At 43.4% G+C, this 22,013-nt stretch overlaps 1 protein-coding gene across 1 annotated transcript in view; it reads left to right on the top strand.

Annotated features, from left to right (window-relative positions):
* Cfap54 (cilia and flagella associated protein 54) overlaps positions 1 to 15,834 on the top strand; it is a 270,869-nt gene extending 255,035 nt beyond the window's left edge. The window contains exon 68 of the mRNA XM_087901949.1: positions 15,147 to 15,834. Coding sequence (XP_087758075.1) covers positions 15,147 to 15,266 — 120 coding nt within the window. The 3' untranslated portion in view covers positions 15,267 to 15,834. The remainder of the gene's footprint in view (positions 1 to 15,146) is intronic.
* The last annotated feature ends 6,179 nt before the right edge of the window (positions 15,835 to 22,013 follow it).

Below are 22,013 nucleotides of genomic sequence, written 5' to 3' on the forward strand. Positions count from 1 at the left end.
GCCATCTGTGGAGTCGCTTCTTCCAGGGCAGCCAGAGGACAAGGCATTAGGGTGCAGAAGTAAAACCCCAAGTTCCTACGTTGAAGAGCGCTACAGTGTAGTACTTCCTGAGCAACCAGCCTCGGCACCATCACCCCGTCCCTCTGACAGGCTTCGCCGCAGCTCTGGAGGTGATGAACAGCTTTGGACATCCTTTCCTCTGAGGGCTCACTGGCCCCTTCCATGAAATTAGGCGGTCCAGTGATAGAAGTTTCTATCATCGCCCTGAAAAGTGAGCGAGCAGTAATGAGGTAGCCTCACCGAAACACATACGTGGCCAGGGAGATTCTCAGACCGCTTCTCTGCTCGGAAAGAGCAGGCAAAACGTGAGCGCCAGCTCCACGATCGTGAGGAGTGCGTGAGGTCAGGCTTTGCTGTCTTGCTATGAAGATGGGAATATGAGCCAAACCTTCAAATTCCTGGATGCAAAGAAAAACAAAGTTGTAGGGGGGGAAAGTTGGCTCCACTGAAATGCTTCGTGCAGCTGAGTGTAAGGAAGGTGCTGGGCTGGGTGCACTAGGGCAAACAGAGAACACAGAGTCCTTGCTGAGCATCTCGAAAGCACGAGTGGGGCCAGCGCTTACCAAGGGAAACTGACCGCTGATGCTTTTTTAATGAATGACTGTTCTGCACGAAGATACAGGAGAATGCAGTCAGATAATGCTTCAAAGAACTGGCCAGCATTTGGGAGGCTGAGACAGAAGGATTGTCATGAATCTGAAGTCAGTTTGGGTTACAGAGTAAGTTCTTGCCCAGCCTGGGCTACCCAGTGGACTCTAATCCAGCCTAGGCTACAGAAGGGGGCGCTGTTTCAAGACAAAAAGAAGAGACAGAGCTGACAAACTGTCACAGAGCTGGCAACGGTCACACCCCAAACAAGCCTACTGCAAAGGTTCCCACCGGCCATTGCGGTTATCCTGAAGATAATAAATCCTGCCCAGATTTTCTATGGGCCGCAGCGCCAGGCCTCCGTGTGGTTGGTTGGGCCTAATGGGCTTGGATTCAAGACTAGGCCTCCGAAGATGGCCACGCAAAACCTCTACTGCTGCTTAAGCTCGAGTTTGTTCCGTCTACAATGACTCCTCTCTGGGGACTCCCCCCGCACCCCAGTGCACCCACGTTCAAGTTGGGGCACAGTCCTCACCCCTTGGTTGCAAGAGCATCCGTTTGTCAGGAGCACATGTGGGCTGTGATCTGTAGCTAACGCTGCACCCGGTTTCTGGACGTCATCGTCCTCTATGCAGAGGCTGCTCCTTGCTGCCTGCCCGTGGCTCTTTCACAAAACCTCAGAAGTGTAACAATCACACTCGAAACTCTGCACACCACTGCTAGCACAAAGCTCAGCCCTGTCCATAGCAGGTAATTACTGAGCATTATCAATTAATTCTATTAACACAATCGGGGAGACTGACAATTGCAGGTTTTTCTTCTCGCTCTCTATTCTTTGCCTACCTCTTAGTTTCTGTTGGCGCAGCCGCGAGCTGTCTGAATAGGTTTTATGGGCAGCAAGAATTACATCTTCCCTTCCTGAGACATTATCATTCTGTCCTCAAGTGGAGAGTACCCTTTGTGTGTAAGATCATGAAGCATCCACTTAATATTCTTACATTCTTTGGAAGACAATGCCAGATGACATGAGTCCCACACTGCTTTTAAAAACACCACGCTGACTTTGATTCCATCATCTCACCATTCACGTCTGACTGTCAAATTTGGGTAAAGGAAAAAGAAAGCCCTTAAAAAAAAAAAGGCCAGGCTATTAATGTGCTCTTCAAATGCTAAGAAAAGGCTACGCTGTTTATAGCATTTCAAAAATACTCATCTCTCCAAGATTTTCCAGCAATAGTGTCAAGGTGAAATACACTCTTTTCTTCATGGAGGGACTGAGAGCCTCTGTGTTTTCCTGTGCTCGGGGTCCCAGACCACTTTGTGAGCATGCAGTTGGAGGGTGTGATGAGACTTGGGTGTGGTCTGAGCCATGGTACCATTAGGAACGGGCTTATTCTCAAAGTAACAGAGGTGTGTGCATTTCTCCATAAATCAAGCCTGGTTTCATTATTGAAGCTGCAGGCCAGTCTCAAGGGGACAGTTAAGTCACTTTGTACAACATCAAGGGACATTAGAGACAGGGGAGTCATTAGCCAATCTCATTTCTCTCTGTTCTGGAAAATACCGAGTGAAATGAGTTTCATTCCCTTCATGCGGTTTGGTAAATGAGTCCGCCCGGACCTCAGAGCTGGGGAGATGGCTGGGCAGTTGGGAGCACACCACTTGCTCTTTCAGAGGACCGGAGTTGGGTTCCTAGGACCTGTATCAGTCTTCTTATAGCTCCCTCGAACTTCAGCTCCAGAACATCTGACGCCCTCTTCTGGCCTCTGCAGATCCCTGTGAATGGCATGACACACACACACACACACACACACACACTCACAGATAAAAACTTTTAACAAAAGTAAAGTATTTTTTTAAAGCTAGAACTTGAGCTAGTGCAGTGGTGTGTCCCTAGAACCCTTACATTTGAGAGAGACAGGAGGATTGCTGAGTTTGAAGCTAGCCTGTGTTGTTCGGTGAGTTTGAGGTTAGCCTGTGTTGTTCGGTGAGTTTGAGGCTAGCCTGAGCTATGTGGTAAGTAGTAAGGCCTTCCCCTTGTCACAGGGCCAACAGTGTAACTATATTTTTCACTTTAGGCAAATGCTTGCCCCCCAACCACCACGAAACAGCTGAATAAATGGCCAAAACATTAAAAATTCTTTTCACAAATATTTTGTAAATTTAGTTAAATATGCAAAGAAATGTCAGGTGTCAATTTACCTATTTTCCTTGTTAACTTTGGCCAATAGCCAATCCAGGTTTTGGAAGTTATTCTGCTTACATCACAGGTAGCTGGTACCCACATGCTCTTTTCTCAACTACTCTGGGTGGCATAGCATGTCAGGAAGAGGCCTTGACCCACGTTGCTGTCCTGTCCCTGTAGACAAGTCCTTAAAGAGCTGGGGTGGTTCTGCTGACTGCCTGTTCATTTCCCTGCCTCCTAGACCTGGATATTCACACAAAAACTGTATTAATTACAACATTGTTCGGCCAATAGCTCAGGCCTATTTATAGCTAGCTCTTACATCTTAAATTAACCCATTTCTTTTCATCTATGTATCACCACAAGGCTGTGGGCTCCTGATAAGATTCCAGCTTCCTTCTCCTTCGGCAGCTACATGACGTCTGCCTGGCTCCACCTTCTTTCTCCCTTCATTCAGTTTAGTTTTCCTGCTTAGCTCTGTTCTGCCCTGCCATAGGCCAAAGCGTGTTCTTTATTAACCAACGCTAAGAAAACATATTCATAGCATACAGAGGGGGATCCCACATCAGTTTCCTAGTTAAAAAAAGAAAAGTAGGCAGTTTGATTCCTAGGAGACTGCTATGGTGCCACCATGAAAAAGCTACTCTGTTTGTCTGGGGTTCATTCCCTCATGTGAGTATTGGTGGCCGTTAGCTACTGTCACTTGAGGTCACATTAACACCAATATTTAACACCATGTCAGGCGAGCCCTGTGCTGGTGATGGTGGAGGAGGGGCATTCAAGTCTCTCTGGTCATCTTTTTCTCTTTGTCAGTCGTCATTTGATGCGAACTGACTTATTTGACCATCTCCCTCCACCAGTGGCTTTCAGTCCATCTGAAGGTTTAATGATTTTCAAACAGTAAATGGTCAATTAATAGGTGTGTTCTTAATTATTTTAGTTATCATTAGTTATTGTCATCCATTCTTTTAAAATTAACTGTAGATCCACACAGAGTCATATAGTTTTAAGAAATAACAGGGGTTGGAGAGATGGCTTAATGATTAAGAGCATTGGCAGCTCTTCCAAAGGACCCAGGTTCAATTCCCAGTACTGGCATGGGAATGCCATCTGTAATGCCCTCTTCTGTGCTTCACGGGCACTGCATACACGTGGTGCATAGACAAGACATACATCCAGGCAAAACACTCATACACATAAAAACAAGTAAAATTTTGAAATAAAAATTCCTACAGAGAAGGCCAACCTGTAGCTCCCTGGGAGATCCCCAAAACCAAGAGAAAGGAGAGGGGTGAATGGAAGAGAACACAGAGAATTTCAATAGAACCTTTACGTGCTTTCCCCAGCAGTGAAACCTTATACAATGAAAGCCCAACGTGATAACCAGCGTGGGGACACTGGCACACTCAAAACACAAAGTTCTTCTGCCATCACTGACACCGTCACCCCCACGGAGCCCCACCTCCCTGCTAGTCTGTGTCCCCCACCACTGGCAGCCACCTGTCTTCTTACATTTCTATGTTTTCATTCGGAGGACATTCTGTAAAGGGAGGGGCTCACTGTCATCACTGGGACTGGCCTCCTTTCCGTTGGCCGTCATCCCATAGATAGCCATAAATCTATTCTTTTGTTCGAGAAAATGCTCTGAGAGTTGACACATTCAATGTCTGGCTACCGGATTCTTGCTTGCCCACCGTGCTCAGTGTCTGATGCAGGGTGGATGCGGAATGCTCAATGCTGAAGAGCTGTCTTCCTGCACCACCTGCTCCACCCTCCCCTTCTGCCTCGTCTCTCCCTGCTCTCCATCCTTGCCCCCTCCTTCTCCATCCAAATCCCCTAGGTAATCCACAAAGGTTCATTGTTGGGATTCAAAAACACTACCACAAACAATGCTGGGAAGTGTCTTTGTGAGCTGCAGACTCTCGGCCCTTTGGCTGAGAAAGTGCCTGGTTGTTGCTGGTGTCTAAGAAGGGTGTGCAGCTGGTCCTGGTGAACGCCCATGAGAAGAGCGAAAGTGTGAGCCGCTTGCCTTCCGCACTGTGCTTATAAGGTCTGCTCTTCCATTTATCACCGCACCAGGAGCTGCTAAGTAACAAAACTCAGTGTGCTTTGACTCGGTCCCTAGCGTAAAGGATGAACTTTGGTTCTTTACAAAGGCTTTGCTTTTCAAAGAAAAAAAGAATCTCTAGTTTCTAGTTGCCAGAAGTTAAGCTCAGGGAGCTTGGGCTGAGAAAAAAAGCAGCATCGAGTATTGTCATAACTGGAGATTTTATTTCTGTGTTCCCGGTCAAAAGCACACAAGCAGACCCCATGGAGGCCCTCAGGAGGGTCCCCAGCTACATGGTACCTAGCAGCTAACTTGACTGCTGGGAGAGAGTCAAAGCTCTGACCTTTAAGTGATGTTAAACTCCCACGGTGATGATGGAAGTCTAAGTGAGGGAAGGGAAGCTTGCCTGAGCAGACATTTCAGTCAGGTTAGGGCACTGTGCTGTGCTAACAAATAAACCCCAGTGCTCAGTGGTGGTGAAGTGTGTGTGTGTGTGTGTGCACGCGCGTGTGTGTATGTGTATGTGTGTGTGTGTGTGTGTGCATGTGCAGGTGGACGTGTGGCATGGCTCACCACCTTCTACTTGTTAGTCACTAGGCATACCAGGCTAGCTACTCTGTGAGCTTCCAGGAATTCTCCTGTCTCTGCCTCCCATCTTGCCACAGGAAGAACACCAGGACCACAGGTTTGTGCTACTGTATCTAGCTTTCCACGGGCTCTGGGGGTTTGAACTCAGGTCCTTACAGTTGTATGGCAAGTATTCTACATTGAATCATCTCCACATGCCAAAGAAGGTATCTTGGCCTCACATCTGGTGAAGACTGGGTTCATGGCTTTGTGTCTAAGGTGTCTGCCATGTTCTTCCAGGACAGTTTTTTTTAAAGATTTATTTATTTATTTAATATGTATACAGTATTCTGTCTGTCTGTATGCTTGCATGCCAGAAGAGGGCACCAATTCTCATTACAGACGGCTGTGAGCCACCATGTGGTTGCTGGAAATTGAACTCAGAACCTCTGGAAGAAGAGTCAGTGCTCTTAACCTCTGAGCCATCTCTCCAGCCCCTTCCAGGACAGCTTTGCAGGAAAAGAGATGCATTCGGTATTTCCCAAGACTTTTTTTTTAAAGGTTGACCACATATCCAAATGTGTTGGCAGTCACAGACAGTATAGGCTCATTTGGGGTGATTGACCCTAGACCCTCTTTTCCTCTGAAAGGTGTCCCAGCCTAGGTGATAAATTCCAAAAGTCATCCTGGGTGGCTGTCATAATTCCTTCTCGTATCCTAATGTCTCACCCTGGTTTGTAAGGGTGTGCTAGGGAGCATCTTAAAGATGCACCCTTGTATTTTAGGGGACACTAATAACGTTTTGCCTCAGTAGGCTGTTGTAGAAATATCACGAAATTTTAAGTAGAAATAATACAGTAAGTTAGTACCAGTCTCCACACAGTAGCTGTGATAACTACGGTATCCAAACCCTCTCACTGGACCACACGTGTGACAGGTTAAACAACGGTCTTCCAGAGGAGTCACCAGAACTCGTGGCCTCACATGGCAAAAAAAATTTGTGAATATTATTGAGTCTAGGGTCAAATGAGGAGGAGATTATACAGGTGACCCCCACAAGGCTGTCATTGGTGCCCTTGGGAGAAGGTGCTTGCTCTGGAAGGATCTGACAGCAGAGGAGACAGGGAGACTGAGTGATGACGGGAGACGCAGATTCAGAGCGACAACAGGATCGGAGGAAAAAGTAGTGAGACTGATCTTAGGCTGGAGAAAAGAAAGCACAAGCCAGGCAGGTGAATGACTTCTCTCCTTAGAACCTCCAGGAGAAACCAATCCAGATGACATCATGACTTGATATAGTTCAGCTGGTTTCTGGCTTCTGACCCCCCCCCAGGAATTCAATAAATTTGCCAAGAACCACTAAGTTCTCATGAGTGTGTGGCCTCAGTGACAGGGAGCAAATACACAGACACGTTCTAAGCTGAGCACGGGACTTCAGATTTTGTTTGTGCTCAGTATAGGTGTTATTATGGTTGCTCTTTCTCGGAGAGAAGTTGAGGAGCAAAGATGTTAAGTGGTTTGCCCAGAGTCCCTGAGCTAGCAGGTGTCCGAGTCAGACTCAATGTCCGGGCTGATGCTGCTCAGAGTATGTTCCTTAGCACTGTGCTCAAAACAGCTTCTTTGCTAGCACCCTGTTCTCCTGCGAGCACCTTCTGCCGTGTCTGTGATCTGCCCCTGGCCTGCGCAGCATCACCCATCTCGACCCTATTTCCTCCCCTCGCTCCGCCCATGGACTCAGAAATGTGTGAAAGATTCTACGGGAATCTTCAAGTTAAATTGCCGTGGCAGGCTTTTCCCTCTGGGAATAGCGTGATTGACTACCTCACTACCATCTTGGAGCACCTTGGCCCAGGAGCCAATCAAGTGAACATAAACAATACGGGAGATAGGTGAGCTCATAATAAAAGTGACGGAGCTGCTGACACTGCCCAGCACAAAAAGGGCTGGAGGTCACCAGACCATCACCTGAAAACCCAGCCAGTCCATATTCCCTCTGTCCCACCCCACTCCTAGCTGAAAAGGAGCCTGGGCGATTCAGGGGAGTGTAGGAAGTGGAAGGCTAACAGGACATTACGATCCCTCATGGGGTGGGACTTTGTAATGCTGTAGGTGTCTGAGGGTTACCCCCACTCCTCTAAGTAACCCCTCATCCGTGTTTCTATAACTGCATCAAGTGAATCCTTCATTGGTCCACCCAATTATAGCTGGGTGGAATCTTTTACTTGGATCTATCTTCGATGCCCTCTCTGGGATGAAGGGATGTTCATGTTCAAGTTTGTTCATGTCTCCCCAGGAAAAGCAGACAGAATTAGGATTCAAGTGAAACTGCATTTTTTTTCCCTTACGTAAGCCTTCAGGAAGATATTTCTTAAAGGGAGATATTAGTTCTAAATCTTCTTCCTACTCTTTAATTGTTAATTCTCCTAATACTCTAGAGGGGCAATGTTCCTAGGGTAATCTAATAGAATGATTAATAAAAGTGATGCCTTACCTTAGACTTATTTCTATCATGACCCCAAAGAAGCATCTGGAAATTTAGCTTAAGTATTAAAGTTGTTTAAACCTCCCATCAGCTTATATGGGTTGCGTGCCTGCATGCATTTTGCCATATTGCCTTTGCCACAGTGTGTGTGTGTGTGTGTGTGTGTGTGTGTGTGTGTGTATGGGGGGTGGTACGCTTGCATCGTGGACCTGTGCCGACACAAGTGTATACATATGATTGTGGATGCCGGAAGTCACATCGGGTGTCTTCCTTGATTTCTCACCTCCTTCCTTTTGTGAGATAGGATCTTTAGCTGAACCTGAAGCTCAGCCAATGGCTTGGTGGTCTGGCAAGGGAGCTCCAGGGACCTCCCTACGTGGGGGGGACAAACACATGCTCCTGTACCCAGCTGTTGTTTGTTTGTTTTTAAATGTGTTTCCTTGGGATCTAAAATCAGGTCTTCGTGTTTGGTCAGCAAGCAGTTTGTTGTCTGGGCCATCCCCCTAGTCCACACTCACAGCTTCTTCTTTTGAAGAAATCAGTGTCCAATTGCAGGTCAATACTGTTGTACAAAGACTTGACATTCCGGGGTCTGGAGAGATGGCTCAGAGGTTAAGAGCACTGACTGCTCTTCCAGAGATCCTGAGTTCAATTCCCAGCAACCACATGGTGGCTCACAGTCATCTATAATGAGATCTGGTAGATGCAGGCATACATGGAAGGAATGTTGTATACATAATAAATAAATAAATCTTAAAAAAAAAGTCTTGACATTCTGTACCAAGTTCATGGTAATGCTGCAGGGCCATTCCATGTTCAAAGATCCCCATGAGCCTGGCTTGGGATTTGACAGTGGCTGCATTTTAGCCCAATCCCACCCCCTTCACTTTCTCTGTGTATTAATCTTGTGGTCATTTCTTAAAGCTAGTGACCTCCTGAAAGCTAAATTCTATCTCAGAATCTGCTTCCTAAGGGTGTTAGTGTTCTAGCACTAGAGAAATATCTGAGGTAACTGTTTTATAAAAAGAAAAAGATGATTTTGGTTTTAAGATTTGAAAGTCTAACTCATGATCTACTGACCCTATTGTCTTTTGTTCTGCGGTGAGGTGGAACGGTAGAAAAGAGGCCTTCTTATCAAATTCTGTGTCCAAGAAACTTGCCTTTAACTCCCTTCCAACACTTCACATGAAGAACCACCAGCTCTTGAACTTAGGTCCAATGCAGCATATGTTCCTGTGTGTTGTCCTGTGTGCTGTCCTGTGTGTCCTGTGTGTTGTCCTGTGTACTGTCCTGTGTGCTGTCCTATTTGCCTTGTGTGTTGTCTTGTGTGTCCTGTGTGCGGTCCTATGTGTCCTGTGTTCTGTCCTGTGTGCCCTGTGTGTCCTTTGTAGTGTCCTGATAGATTGTTGGTTGTTTAACTCATGCTTCCTGTTGTACTTAGAGCCTTTGATATTTGAAAGGAGATTTTTCTCTATTTGGGGCCTTCTATTATTTTTTATATGTTGAAAAGCAGATCTTTCTGACAAAAGAGAGCAACTTCAAAGATTCTTTTCTCTAGATCTCGGAGTCTTGAGCAGTCAGAACAAACCTTGGGAAATACAGCCTCAACTTTCACTGCTTCCTTCAGGGTCTCCTTTGGTCTTGAAGGATTTTTTTTAAGCTATTCTCTATAAAGAGAAATGGGTGGTGGATGAGAACCCTTGTCATGCAAGTCTGATGACCTGTGTTCAGTCCCAGGAACTCAAGTTGTCCCCTTATATCCATATGTATGCTGTGTTATTTACACACACACACACACACACACACACACACACACACACACACACACTCACACCAAACCAAAGAGAAAACTTTTAAAAGCCCATACTTGTACTTAGAAGACACTGTCAGTTCTTTCCATCAACTAGACCGTCTTGTCTGGGTCCAGGGTGGGTTAAAGGGCAGGGTATACAGAATGGGCGCCATGTTGAGAAAGGGTTGCAACACACAGAGATATTTATTTGTGGATGTTCTAGTTTTTCTTTATTCTGCTGCTGTGATAAACACCATGAACAAAGCATGCTGGGAGAGTAAGGGGCTTATTGTATCTGTTACTGAGGGAGGTCAGAGCAGGAACCCAAGGCAGGAATTTGGAAACCGGAACTGAACCAGAGACCATGGAGGAGTGCTGCTTACTGGCTTGCTCCTTATGGCTTCCTCAGCTTGCTTTTTTATACAATCCACAGTGAGCTGGGCCTTCCCACAACAATCTCTTCTAGGTGCATCCTCATAGGCTTGCTGACAGGCAATCTGATTGAGCAATCCCTCAAATGAAATGACTTCTTCCCAGATAACTTGTGTCAAGTTGATAAAAACAAACAAGCAAGCAAACAAGCAAAAAACCCTCACACAGTTTTACTTGGCATGATACTTTCGTTTGACTGTTATTTGGATATTTTTTTTTGGTTTGGTTTTGGTTTTTGAATCAGAGTTTAATGAAATCTACTGTGACCCAGAATCCCTTATCTTTCTAAGTTGACCCAAGTAATGAGATTGTCATACATTTTTCCCCCAACACCAAATGACTCTATAACTTTCCGATACCAGCTGAGTACCTAACAGTTACCTTAACCCAGGGATAGAAGGGAATCAACAAGCTAAGGGCCCCATCCCATAAGGCTGACTGCCCCTCTGCCAGCTGCAGATGGAGTGTCCACCCCATTCGTATCTCTTCCAAGCCAGCTACAGACTTACAGGTTGCTTCCAGCCTCAATAATAAATAAAACAAAACAAAAACACTCATATAAGTATCCTTTGTATGCTTATTAGCATGTTATAAAGGACACGGTGACCCAGGAACAGAGATGGGGAGATGTGCACACAGGCAGGGTCTCAGAGAAAGCATGGGGAGGGTCTATGCCCTCTCTAAAGGTTCAGTCTTCATACTGCCTCACACTTCCACCTGAAGAGACCTCAAGCAGGGTTTTCTGGGGATCCGTTACATAAGCTGCCCTGGAGCTGAAGGTGCGGCACAGTGATGGTGATGGAGATGGCCCAAGAAGAATCTGCTCCTCTATTCCTGGACAATGCACCGCTTGAGTCAGCTCCCTGCACATGTTTTCCCCACACCCTGGCGTTTAATATCCAGTTTTCTTGTTCTATCTAAAATTCCGCTTGCAATAACATCATTTCATTAAAATTTAATATTAAAAGATTCCTACCATCTCGTCAGGATGACGGTTTTGATCCCCTATTATATTAAAAATACTTCTCTGTCATGTTTAAAGTTTGATTAACACAAAAATTAGAGTGGTAAAAAGATAATTTCATTCTCAGAAAGGGGCCGGATTTCCCATGGATGAGGAAGATTGTCCAAAGGCCCTGTCTACTCCCGAAGAACTGCGTGCTGTCTCTGTCAGAATGGGAGGAATGATACCCTTGTTGCAGGCATGAGGACATAGTTAAATTAAGAACAGGAAAACCAAACCTATCTAGTTATTTCTCATCCAGAACTTCCATCCGATGCCTCATCTGTCACTCAATATTGATTCTTAAGTTAGCTAGTATCATATCTATCTTCTAAGATGCATGTTTCTCCCAGCGTAGAAAAAATTCCAGTCAATCGATAACTTCAAAGAGAGGTGATACATTAACAGGAAGGAAGCGTGGTAGAGAAACATCCATGTGAGATGTGAATTTCCTTTCTTACTTTGAAACTATTAAAATTCTTTTCCCTGTGGATCTTGTGCTGTATTTTAAGGTTTTTGAAAGGAAGCCATTCCATCAGCCATATCCCTGAACTTAACTCGAAATTACAGTACCAGATGAAGCAGGCCAAACTGATGAGGGGGATTTTTCCCATGCGCTCCCTTCATTGTTGAACATTTAGAATCAAAGGAAAGGTGACTGACATTGGACCTGAGGGAGCCAAGGAGAAAGTGATTGACACTGTGCCCGAGAGCACAGGAAGATGTTACAAAGTAGCTACTTAAAAATCAGATTGGGAGAAATCGCAGCTATTTTGAAAATCACAAGGATGACTGAAATCTCAAACGGAATTTTCAAAATATGTGAATATGTGGAGTAGCTGAAAAGCTCGTACGTGGCTTGTAGAAAGTAAAAATTCAAAAGTAGTTTGTTTGAAGCTCTAATAGTAAAATATGTGCATATCTAATGGCCCAGCAAACCTACTGTCATTGGTATATCTAATTTATATAAACATGAATAGATATATGTATATATATTATATATAAATCATACAGAAATGATACATATGTGCGTGCATACATACACACACATATATGAGACACAATATCTTGTAACACTGGCTGGCCTTAACATCACTAAGTAGCCCTGAAATACTTCAACTTGACCTTGAACTACTGATCCTCCTACTTTCACTTCCGTACTTGAGGGAATATAGGTGTGTATCACCACACTTGTCTGTTAATCTGGGCAGTTGCATCCATATATCCATGCATGTGTGCATGCTTGCACGCACACACATACAAACACAAAAACACACACACACACATACTGTATATACTTTGCATGTTAATAACTCAATCAGAAGTTTACCTTAACAGTTTTATTTAGTAGCAGGGAAAGACAGAACAATGTTTTAGCATGCTACCAAGAAACAGAATTTGAGGTCGTACCTGACTGTATAACAAAAGGCCAAAAATTCCTCTGGTGTCTAGAAGGTGGGAGTGCACACCAGAGAGGGACCTGTCATTCCAGAGACATTCGTTTCTCTTGAGGACAGAGGAGGAGCAATGACTCTGGGGTGACAGCTGTTCTTCTTCTATCCTTGTGACATGAAGGTGTTACCTGTGGCCTTCATAAATAAACTCACCACTTATCCCTCATCCTTGGACACATGGCCCCTTGTTCTTGGAGTTTTCAGCGAAAAGGGACAGAAGTCAAAATACAGTATCTGTATTTGGCAAACATGTCACTAAGGTAACTGCAATGTTAAGTAAACTAACGTGGCACTTCATAACTTTTTAAATAACTAGTTCTATAGTTAACCTGGAAAGGAGTCGATATGTTGGTATTTCTATTTATATAAACATAAATAGATAACTATGCATATATTATATATAAATAATAAATAGTAAAGGAGAGATACTACAAAAGACGGTACAAATACTTTAATGCTAATTACTATTTCTTTATTGTCTACTTTGAAAGTCACCTGTAAAGATTATTAAATTGGGCCTGAGGACTGGGGGTAGATATCTTAGTCAGCAAAGGCAAGCGTACAGATCGAACTTTAATTCCCAGGATCCATGTGTGAAAATGCTTGGCACAGTGGCACAGACCTGTAAACCCAGCCCTAGGGAGACAGAGACAGGCAGTTACCTGGGCTCATGGACAGACAGCCCAACCTAATTCCTGAGGCCCCAGCCAAAGAGAGAACCCATTTCAAAAAGCAATGTGGATTTTTCTACAGGAATGACACTAGAGACTGATCTCTTGATGTCTCCACACGTGTGATATACTCACACATGGACTTACACATATTTTAACACATATGGGCATATTAGTTGAATAGGCATATGCTGGAAATATAGCTATCATATTTTTTAAAAAAGCCCATGATCTTAGTATTCTATTGCTGTGAAAAGACACCATGATTATGGCAACTTTATAGAGAAGAATTAATTAGGTCTGGCTTATAGTTTCAGAGATTTAGTCCATTATCAACATGGTGGGGAAACATGGTGGCACACAGGCAGACATGGTGCTGGAGAGGTAGCTGAGAGTTCTACATCTGCACCTGAAGGCAGCAGAAAGAGAGAGGCACTGGGCCTGGCTTGAGCTTTTAAATTCCCAAAGTCCACCTCTGATGACACACTTCCTCCAATAACATCACCCCGACCTCAACAAGGCCACACCTCCTAATTCTTCTCAAGTAGTGCCACTCCCTAATACATAAAATATATGAGCTTCTGGGGACCATTCATATTCAAACCATCACATTCATGTAGAAAAAAAATTTCCCAAGCTAGAATATTGATTATATAATGGGTAATTAAGGAAGCTCTGTGTATGTGACAACCTGACACAAGCTAGAGCCTTGTGAGAAGAGGGAACCTCAGCTGAGAAAATTCCCCCATCAGATTTGCCTATAGACAACCCTCTGGGCCATTTTCTTGATTGTTGTAAATACAGAAGGGCCCAGACCACCATAGGCACTGCCATCCTTGGGCTGTGATCCTTGGCTGTATAAGAAAGCAAACTGAGCAAGCCAGTAAGCAGCATTCCTCATGGGTCTGCCTTCCTTCTCAGTCTCAGGTTCCTGCCCTGCTTGACTTTCTGCCTTGCCTTCCTTCATAGAGATGTGTAAGCCAAAGGAACCCCCTTTCACTCCAATTTATTAATCATGGTATCTATTACAATAATGGAAAGCAAATCAAGACAATATGTATGCTTCTTCATTGTTTGAGGTTCTAGAAACTACTAGAATATTTTTAAAATTTTTAACGAAGTGAAAAAAAGCAAAAATCATCTTCTACCTTTAGGTTCATCATGCTTTCTTGGGAATAAATAGATGAATGATTCATGTAATAGTTCATCCAGAAATTAGTAAAACTTGTCCTCTAATGCCTTACCAGGTTTCAAACCCTCAACACTGAATTCACTGTGGCCATTTTTCATGGTGTTTATATTTTATTCACTACCCAAAATATTAATATAGATCAGTGTGCAATGGGTTCCAGGATACATTCCTCTCCTAGAAACCGTTTTGTTCTTTCTCGTATAACCAGTGCTGTGACCACAGAAGCTTCAGTCTCTTAGGGTGACTCTTGGGCTTTGCCAGATCCTGGCCATAGAAGCTTGGAGTCTCTTTAAGACAGAGTGATCTCAAACCTGGTGTCTACACGCTTCCTGATGCCCATGGCAGGACATCGGCTCAAAGGAGGAGTGAGAGGTTTTCTCAATGGGCCTCTTAGTCCTTACGAAGAATGGTCCAAAAGTCCCATGCAAGAACGTTATCAATGCAAATAGCCCTTGATTTTAGAAATAGGTGATTTTTATGAGTGGATCTACAGATGTCAGTAGAAAATAAAATGGGAGACGTGACATGTCATCCATGTGGAGAGCTGAAGCTTCCGACTTTATCATAAACATGAGTGCTTGCCGCCTTTTATAGAACACTGCTGCGTGAAGTTTGCTTCAGTTGGCGGTTTAAAACAATGCATCTCACGTACGCTTCTGTGCTTTTTCCTCAGATCCCCTTCGACGTCTCGCTGCCTGCTATATTCAGTCTCGAGAGACTTTTCGATCTTGCCAGTGGTTGTATTGTGTCAGCAGGCAGCCTTTTCAACTGGATGGTTTCCATTATTCCCTGAGCATCCTTTACAGGGTGACTCTAAGGGGAAGTTAGTTGTTACTCATGTTCCGGTTGGAACAAAATTTCTGAAATTTTTAATCTCATAAATGCCAATATTTTCTTTTATGTTGAACTCGAGAAGTTTCTTGATTTGGCCTGGGAAGAAATGTTTGACCTTGCATGGTATATGCTTCTGAGGGGCATCTTGGCATGGAACTTCCTTGTACCAGCTTCGGGATTCTGCGGACCTGTGTCAGGGTAGCAACTTCGCCACCCGCTTGCTTGGTACTTTAAAGGCTTAGCGTCGGCTCTTAAGCTTTTGCATCTCCAGCTGTAGACTGAGAGTATCAGTGTCTATCTCGTGATGCTGCTGTTATGTATTAAAGTAAGTGAAGCAGCTTAGGTGCTCAGCTCAGGCCTGATGAAGTGGATGACTGGGACCTGTCATTTGCCCGTAAACCGGAAGAGCACCAGACATTTGTACCGTCCACCTCACATCTAACTATGCCATCCATACACTAACCCTTTTCACGCTCTGTCACATGAACAGATACTCATGAAAATAAAGAAGCAAAATAAACATGCAATTTTATGTTTGTACTCAAGTTTTAAATTGTACACCTACATCAGGTTCCAATGTTTAGGGACAACTGAACTCAAACTGGTCTACGACATTATATGATGGGAATGGAGCTTTTACCGAGGAAGTTAAAAATAAAAATTGTCATTTGAAACTTTACTGTAATTGTGCAGCTGTAGGAACACAGGAAAAGAACAGAGGATTGAGGGTGCCTGTGGCGCATTGGTGAAGGGCCTGACTGCTACCTATCTGGAGTGTGTGGAGTTTGGGTGAAAAAGGGTGCTCCCTCTAAAATAAACTAGCCTGAAGACCAGAAGGTCAATAAGTGAAGGAGAGAAGACTGTTGGGGTGGATCAGGAGAGGAGAGACAGGCTTCTGTCAAGGAGATGGGGGAGAGAAAAAGCAGAGAACCTAGTGACTGACAAGTTGGTGACCGAGAAAGATACACATATAAGATCTAATAGAAAAGTTCATGACAGACATGAAGGACAACAGAAACCATGCCACAATGAAAGGAACAAAGACCAGTGAGCTCGGGGGAAAGCCCTACCTGATGACTACACCCTCACATGAAGTTCGGCTCAAGCAGAGAAGCTATTTGGATGGTGAGGGCTGCTCCGTGTCCTTTGGTGGAGGATGGGGATTTATGAATGTCTCTACTGCGTTAGAGAACAAGGTAGCATTTCTTAATACTGGAAGTTTAACCTTACATAAAGGTTGGCATCCAAGGGCCAAGAAAGGCCAACATGTTGGCTATACATTGGACACACCGCACACAACATGGCAAGAAGGCAACCACTTCAACCTCTTGTTAATTTCCCGAAGTGCAATATGGTCATCTTTCATCCTTCACTATTAGGATGTTACTGGTTGGACACTTAATTCTCTTATAAATATTAGTGAATATAATTTCAGAGACTTTGTTTTTTTTAATTTTTTGAGACAGGGTTTCTCTGTGTAACAGCCCTAGCTGTCCTGGAACTAGCTCTGTAGTTCAAACTCACAGGGATTCACCTGCCTATGCCTCCTGAGTGCTGGGATTAAAGGCACGCGCCATCAATGCCCAGCTAATTTCATACACTTTTTAAGGAACCATAGAACAATGCCTGGCGCTCCACAGAGGCCCATAGTATATACTAAGTGAATGGTTATACGGGGAAATGCTTGTGATCCAGGCAAAGTGACACATGGAGCTGTAAGAAAGAGGGAACCCAAGATGTCACTAAGACCCATCACTAATATCAGCACCACTGTTGCCTTTCGGGATCATTGCCATGCTGTGTTAGCTGTTACTGCACATGAATTATGTCCCTCTGTCTTCACAAAAACCATGACCACCCTGTACAGAGAGAATACTTTCCAGGCCTGTGTGCTGGCTTCCTAAGAGGAAGACAGGTCCCTTGCAGCCATTGCAGCTAGTGGAACATCTCAGGGCATTTGAAAAGCCGCCCCTTCTCTTTTTGGCATTTACCGATGTTATTATGCTGGTTGTTGTTTTGCCTAAGAAAAACACTGTCTACAAGGTGCCAGATTCTGCAGTCACAATTTCTAAGCTGTCATACTAGAAATTCCCCGTATCTTCTAAAATGAGAGTGACGCTCCCTAGTTAAAGCTGGAGCAGTCTGTGTCTCTGAGGAAGCCATGAAGGAGGCTGAAATACAAACAAACAAACAAACGAAAGTCAAAATCTACAAGGATGAACAATGTGTTTATTTCCTGAAATGTCTTACAAGTTTTTTTTTTTCCAAGACCGAATTACAATTTTTGCAACTGCTTTCCTCTTTTAAATGCTGTCTATAGTACCCGTAAATACTTGCCAGCAGACGCCTCTGATGTTTTTCACTTGCTTTAATTATGACTAAGACAGCAGGAAGCAAAGGGGGGGGGGGGAGAGAGAGAGAGAGAGAGAGAGAGAGAGAGAGAGAGATTTAAAAACCAGGGGAGGGAAGCTTGGGAAGGGGAGCCGCGGCCTGCAGCTAAGGTATATGTAAGAGAAGACAAGCGTTCCCCTACCTGGCTTGTTCCTCTGAGGAGCTGATGTATAACTTGTCTACCTGCCGTTCATTGGATGCTTGACTGCCATCACGTGGTTCACTGCATCCGGAGCACATACCCAAGAGTGTGATGCTGACGTCATAAACGTCCAAGCAACAGAATGTGACACACTTCTTACTGAATTAGGAGATGAGTATCAACTTACAGCCATCCCCAAAGTAGGTTGAAGTGTCGTGACGTAGCTATAGGTTGTCCAACATTTAAAGGTGAGTATAATAATATAGAATTTATGGAATCATAATCCATACATACTGTTTTTAAGAACAAGTTAATGGTTGGCAGTAAATTCCAGCCGTGGTCATCTCTTGGATGAAGGAGAGAAAACAAGCTCTGGGGAGTCTCAGGAGGTTTCACGCGTGTTTTAATTTTCTTTCTTAAGCCAAATATTTGCTATGTAAGTCTCTCAGGTTTTTTGCGAGCATATGTTTCATAACTTAAAAACAAACACCTCCCTTTCTTTCCTCATCTTCTTTGTTGGTTTATTGACTCACATAAATGGGAACTGTGTTTCTGGTCGCATACACGGCTACAACACAGTGGTACTCAGATCTGGTTCCAGTCATTTCGGATTTGAATGACAACTAAAAGTCATTTGAAAGCTCGTGTTCAACTATATCCATATGCCTAGTTTTTGGAAAATCAAACCATGAAATTATTAATGCTTAATATAAAATAGAAGAGCCTTAATAAATGCTTATTCACTGGAAGCAGAATTCCTATACAGTTCTATCAGTTATAAGTTCCTTGTTATCTTTTAAATGATTTGATTTCTCAAATTAGATCTGTGTGGGACCTTCCCCATGACTGCCTATTGTATAAAATCAGCTTCCACATAAAGCCTCTCCACCATTCATACGTTCAGTGTTTTAAATATGTATAAAGAAGTTTCTCTTTAATAAAGACTCATTTTTGGTTTTTACTCTCTCTTCAGTAATGGCTTGCTTACGAGTTGCAATTTTGACATGAAAATTTCCATGACAACCCATTTTTTTTTTGTCACAAATGCATGCATGATAAAGAGGGAGGCTTTAGTGAGAAAGCTGGGTTAAGAGGCACGGGAGTTATCACAAGCACATTTTCAACTGGAACTTCGGAGACAAGACAGAATTAATTGCCATTGCAAATGAATTGTGCTCACTGCCCCCTGACGCTTCAGATCCCCTTTGTCTAGTTTGTGCTGAACAGCTCGGAATGAACAGATCTGGAACCAGAGTCTGTGCCAGCATGGTCAGTTTTGAAGCCGCCTTTTGAACCATCGCCATGGTGGAAGCTCCAGAGATTTCTGAACACACTAGGATTTCTGGTCTCCTTCCTTTCCCGACTCAGTTCTCTCCCTCAAGAGCCACGAGAATTTCTTGGACTCACTTCTCATCATTAGAAAGTGTAATTCAAAACTAATAGAATCTGTCAAATGTGGAAAGGGAGAAAGAACAAGTTACCCAGAAGTCCACCAAGGCTCATATTTAAACACAGTTCGTCAAATCTAATTATTTTATTTTACTAAGAGTCAAAGAGAAACAATGTTCAAACAACGATCAGACTCATGATTCCAGGCAACTTTTTGTATTCACTAAATATAACATAGATGGGCCTTTTCAGAGCTGATTGGCTGGAAAAATACTCAAGCTGGGAGTGTGTAGATCTGGTGGTTCATAAAGTAATGAAAATGTAATTAGGTCCAAAGGAATTGTCCAGGGTTGTTCTCCCTAGTCATAACAAAGTAATGTTCTACATAAAGAAAAGAAATCAGATTTTAATTTTGCCCTTTAGAGGCAGGTCACTTAATCACCCTTCCATGGATACATTAATGTCTCCCTGGCAAACCTCGCTCTTTCATTCAAACATATATTTGTTCATTTGAAATTGGTTATTTTTTCATTTGAGAGTTTTAATTCACTCTACGTGAATTTTGCTACCTAGGCAAATGTCTTTTCTCACTCTTTTTAATTGAAGAAGTATTCTAAAACACTCACTATATTCCAGTGACCATGAACCCAGTAAATGGTACCTAGGCCGTCGCTGTCTCCAGTAACACATTTGATCCAGCAATCAATCCCACTTCTGTAGATATAACCAAAGGAAATAGAAACAGTGTGTTAAAGAGACGTCTACACTCCAATGTTCATGTCAATGTCTTAAGATATAATAACAGATGTCCATAACCTGATGAATAAATAAAGAAAAACCCCAAATCACAATAGACTACTACTCAATTTAAAAAAAAAAAGAAGGGACCTTATTACCTATGACTTCATGGATGAAGCTGGAAGACATTATATTAATTGAAATAAGCCAGTCATGGGAAGACAAATACCAGAGGGCCTCACTTACATGTAAAAGTCACATGGCATGTACTGGGAGCAGGGGAGGGATGGTTGGACACATGTTGGCGAAAGCATTTAAAATTTCATGGTGATGGGAAGAATAAGTTCACAAAATAGCATCTGCAAGTCAATCACAATATATGTGGTATTGAAAATGATTGTGTAGATTTGAAGTGTTCTCACCATGAAATATATATGTGAATATACACATTTATTAACTTGGTCATTTCAAAACAGGATTTCATGTATGATACAAGCATAGGGAGATATGTCTAACATGAGAGATATTTCATGTATACAAGAGAAAGAGCCCTTTGAATATGCTAGGTAACATTCTTTCAAAGCTCACAACTATTGGCCCATGAATCTCTCATACCATATGTATGATCTCTACCACTACTTCCCTAAATGCAAGAAAACACACATGCTCTTGTCATATGCATCCAGTTTTGTACATGCTGATTGTCATATCCACTCCTTCCTTATGTTCAGGGAGCAAGAGAGGCGGAGACCAAGAACGTAGGGAAAGTGTGTCCCCACTACTTACAGCGATCCCACATCAACATTAGACTTGTGCTTATTTGACTCCTGAAGCTGTATGATTTTCTTTTCTGTGTTTATATTTTAGCATATTGCATTATTTTCTACTCTCATTGCCTCTTCAGGATGCTTGCTCGCTTTTTTAAAAGAATTATATTATATTTTGTTTGCCTGCCTTTGTGTGTATACAAATGTATAGTCACGTACGTGAAGGTTAGAGGAAGAAAATGGCTTCTCCCTCAGCTGCTCTCCACTTTACGTTTTGAAGCAGTCTCTCACTGAACCTTGGCCAAGGAGTTTCCAAGGCTCTGCCTCTCTTTGTTTGCTGAGCAGGTGGGTCATAGCCATACTCCATCATTTGACTTTCATATGTGTGTTGGGGATCTGAAGTTGGATCACATAGTAATCACTTGATCAGCTGGGTCAACTCCCTGGCTGTTGGGCAAGTTTTTTTTGGTTGTTGTTGTTTCTCGTCTCTGTCCTCCAGCTCTGTCATCTGCTAAGTGTGGACCAAGCATCTAGAACAACCGTGCCACACATATTGGATGCGCCCAGCGGTTATCTCTTATTCTGTCTGCGTTCTTCTCCACCCTTCTTGTGCACCTCCTCTCAGGGATGCCTAGCTCTGCCAAGAGAGAGCAAAGGGTTTTGTTTTGTTTTGTTTTGTTTTGCTTTGCTTTCTTTTTTTGTAAGGTTTCAGAGTTCAGTTCTGCTAAAAAGCAGTGTGGATTTTATAGAAGTCCCAACTGCCAGCAGCACCTCTGAACCCGGGACCATAAAACAGTGCAAGCAATTATAAAATCAGAATTAAAATAACTGTTTGAAGTCACCAAGGGGAATGAGTGAAAACAGGCAGAACCTGGAAGAAGTACAATCCTTGAGCTATGGGAGCAAACCGAGATCCACTTTTAGCAGCTCGCTCTCTCTCTCTCTCCCCCACCCTCTCTACTGTCCCCTTGCCGCATCTCATGATGTAGTTGTGTGCTGCTTAATGATGGGGGGTGAATTTAGAGCAATGCATCATTAAGTAATTTCATCGTGACCTCAGCGTTACAGGGTGTATTTACACAAGCCGGGATGGTGCATCCTCTCAAACACATAGGACATATAATTGAATGTGCTCTCCTCACGCATAACCAGCAGTGCCGGGGTACATCTACACCATCTCTTCATTAAGCACAGGTGTGGTGTGTTGCATCGTCAGGATAGAATGTCCCCTGTATCACTAAGCAATAGGAACTTTTCAGTTCCATCCTAACCTTATGGG

Source organism: Myodes glareolus, chromosome 26 (assembly GCF_982192425.1).
Source record: "Myodes glareolus chromosome 26, mMyoGla1.1, whole genome shotgun sequence".
Classification (NCBI taxonomy): domain Eukaryota; kingdom Metazoa; phylum Chordata; class Mammalia; order Rodentia; family Cricetidae; genus Myodes; species Myodes glareolus.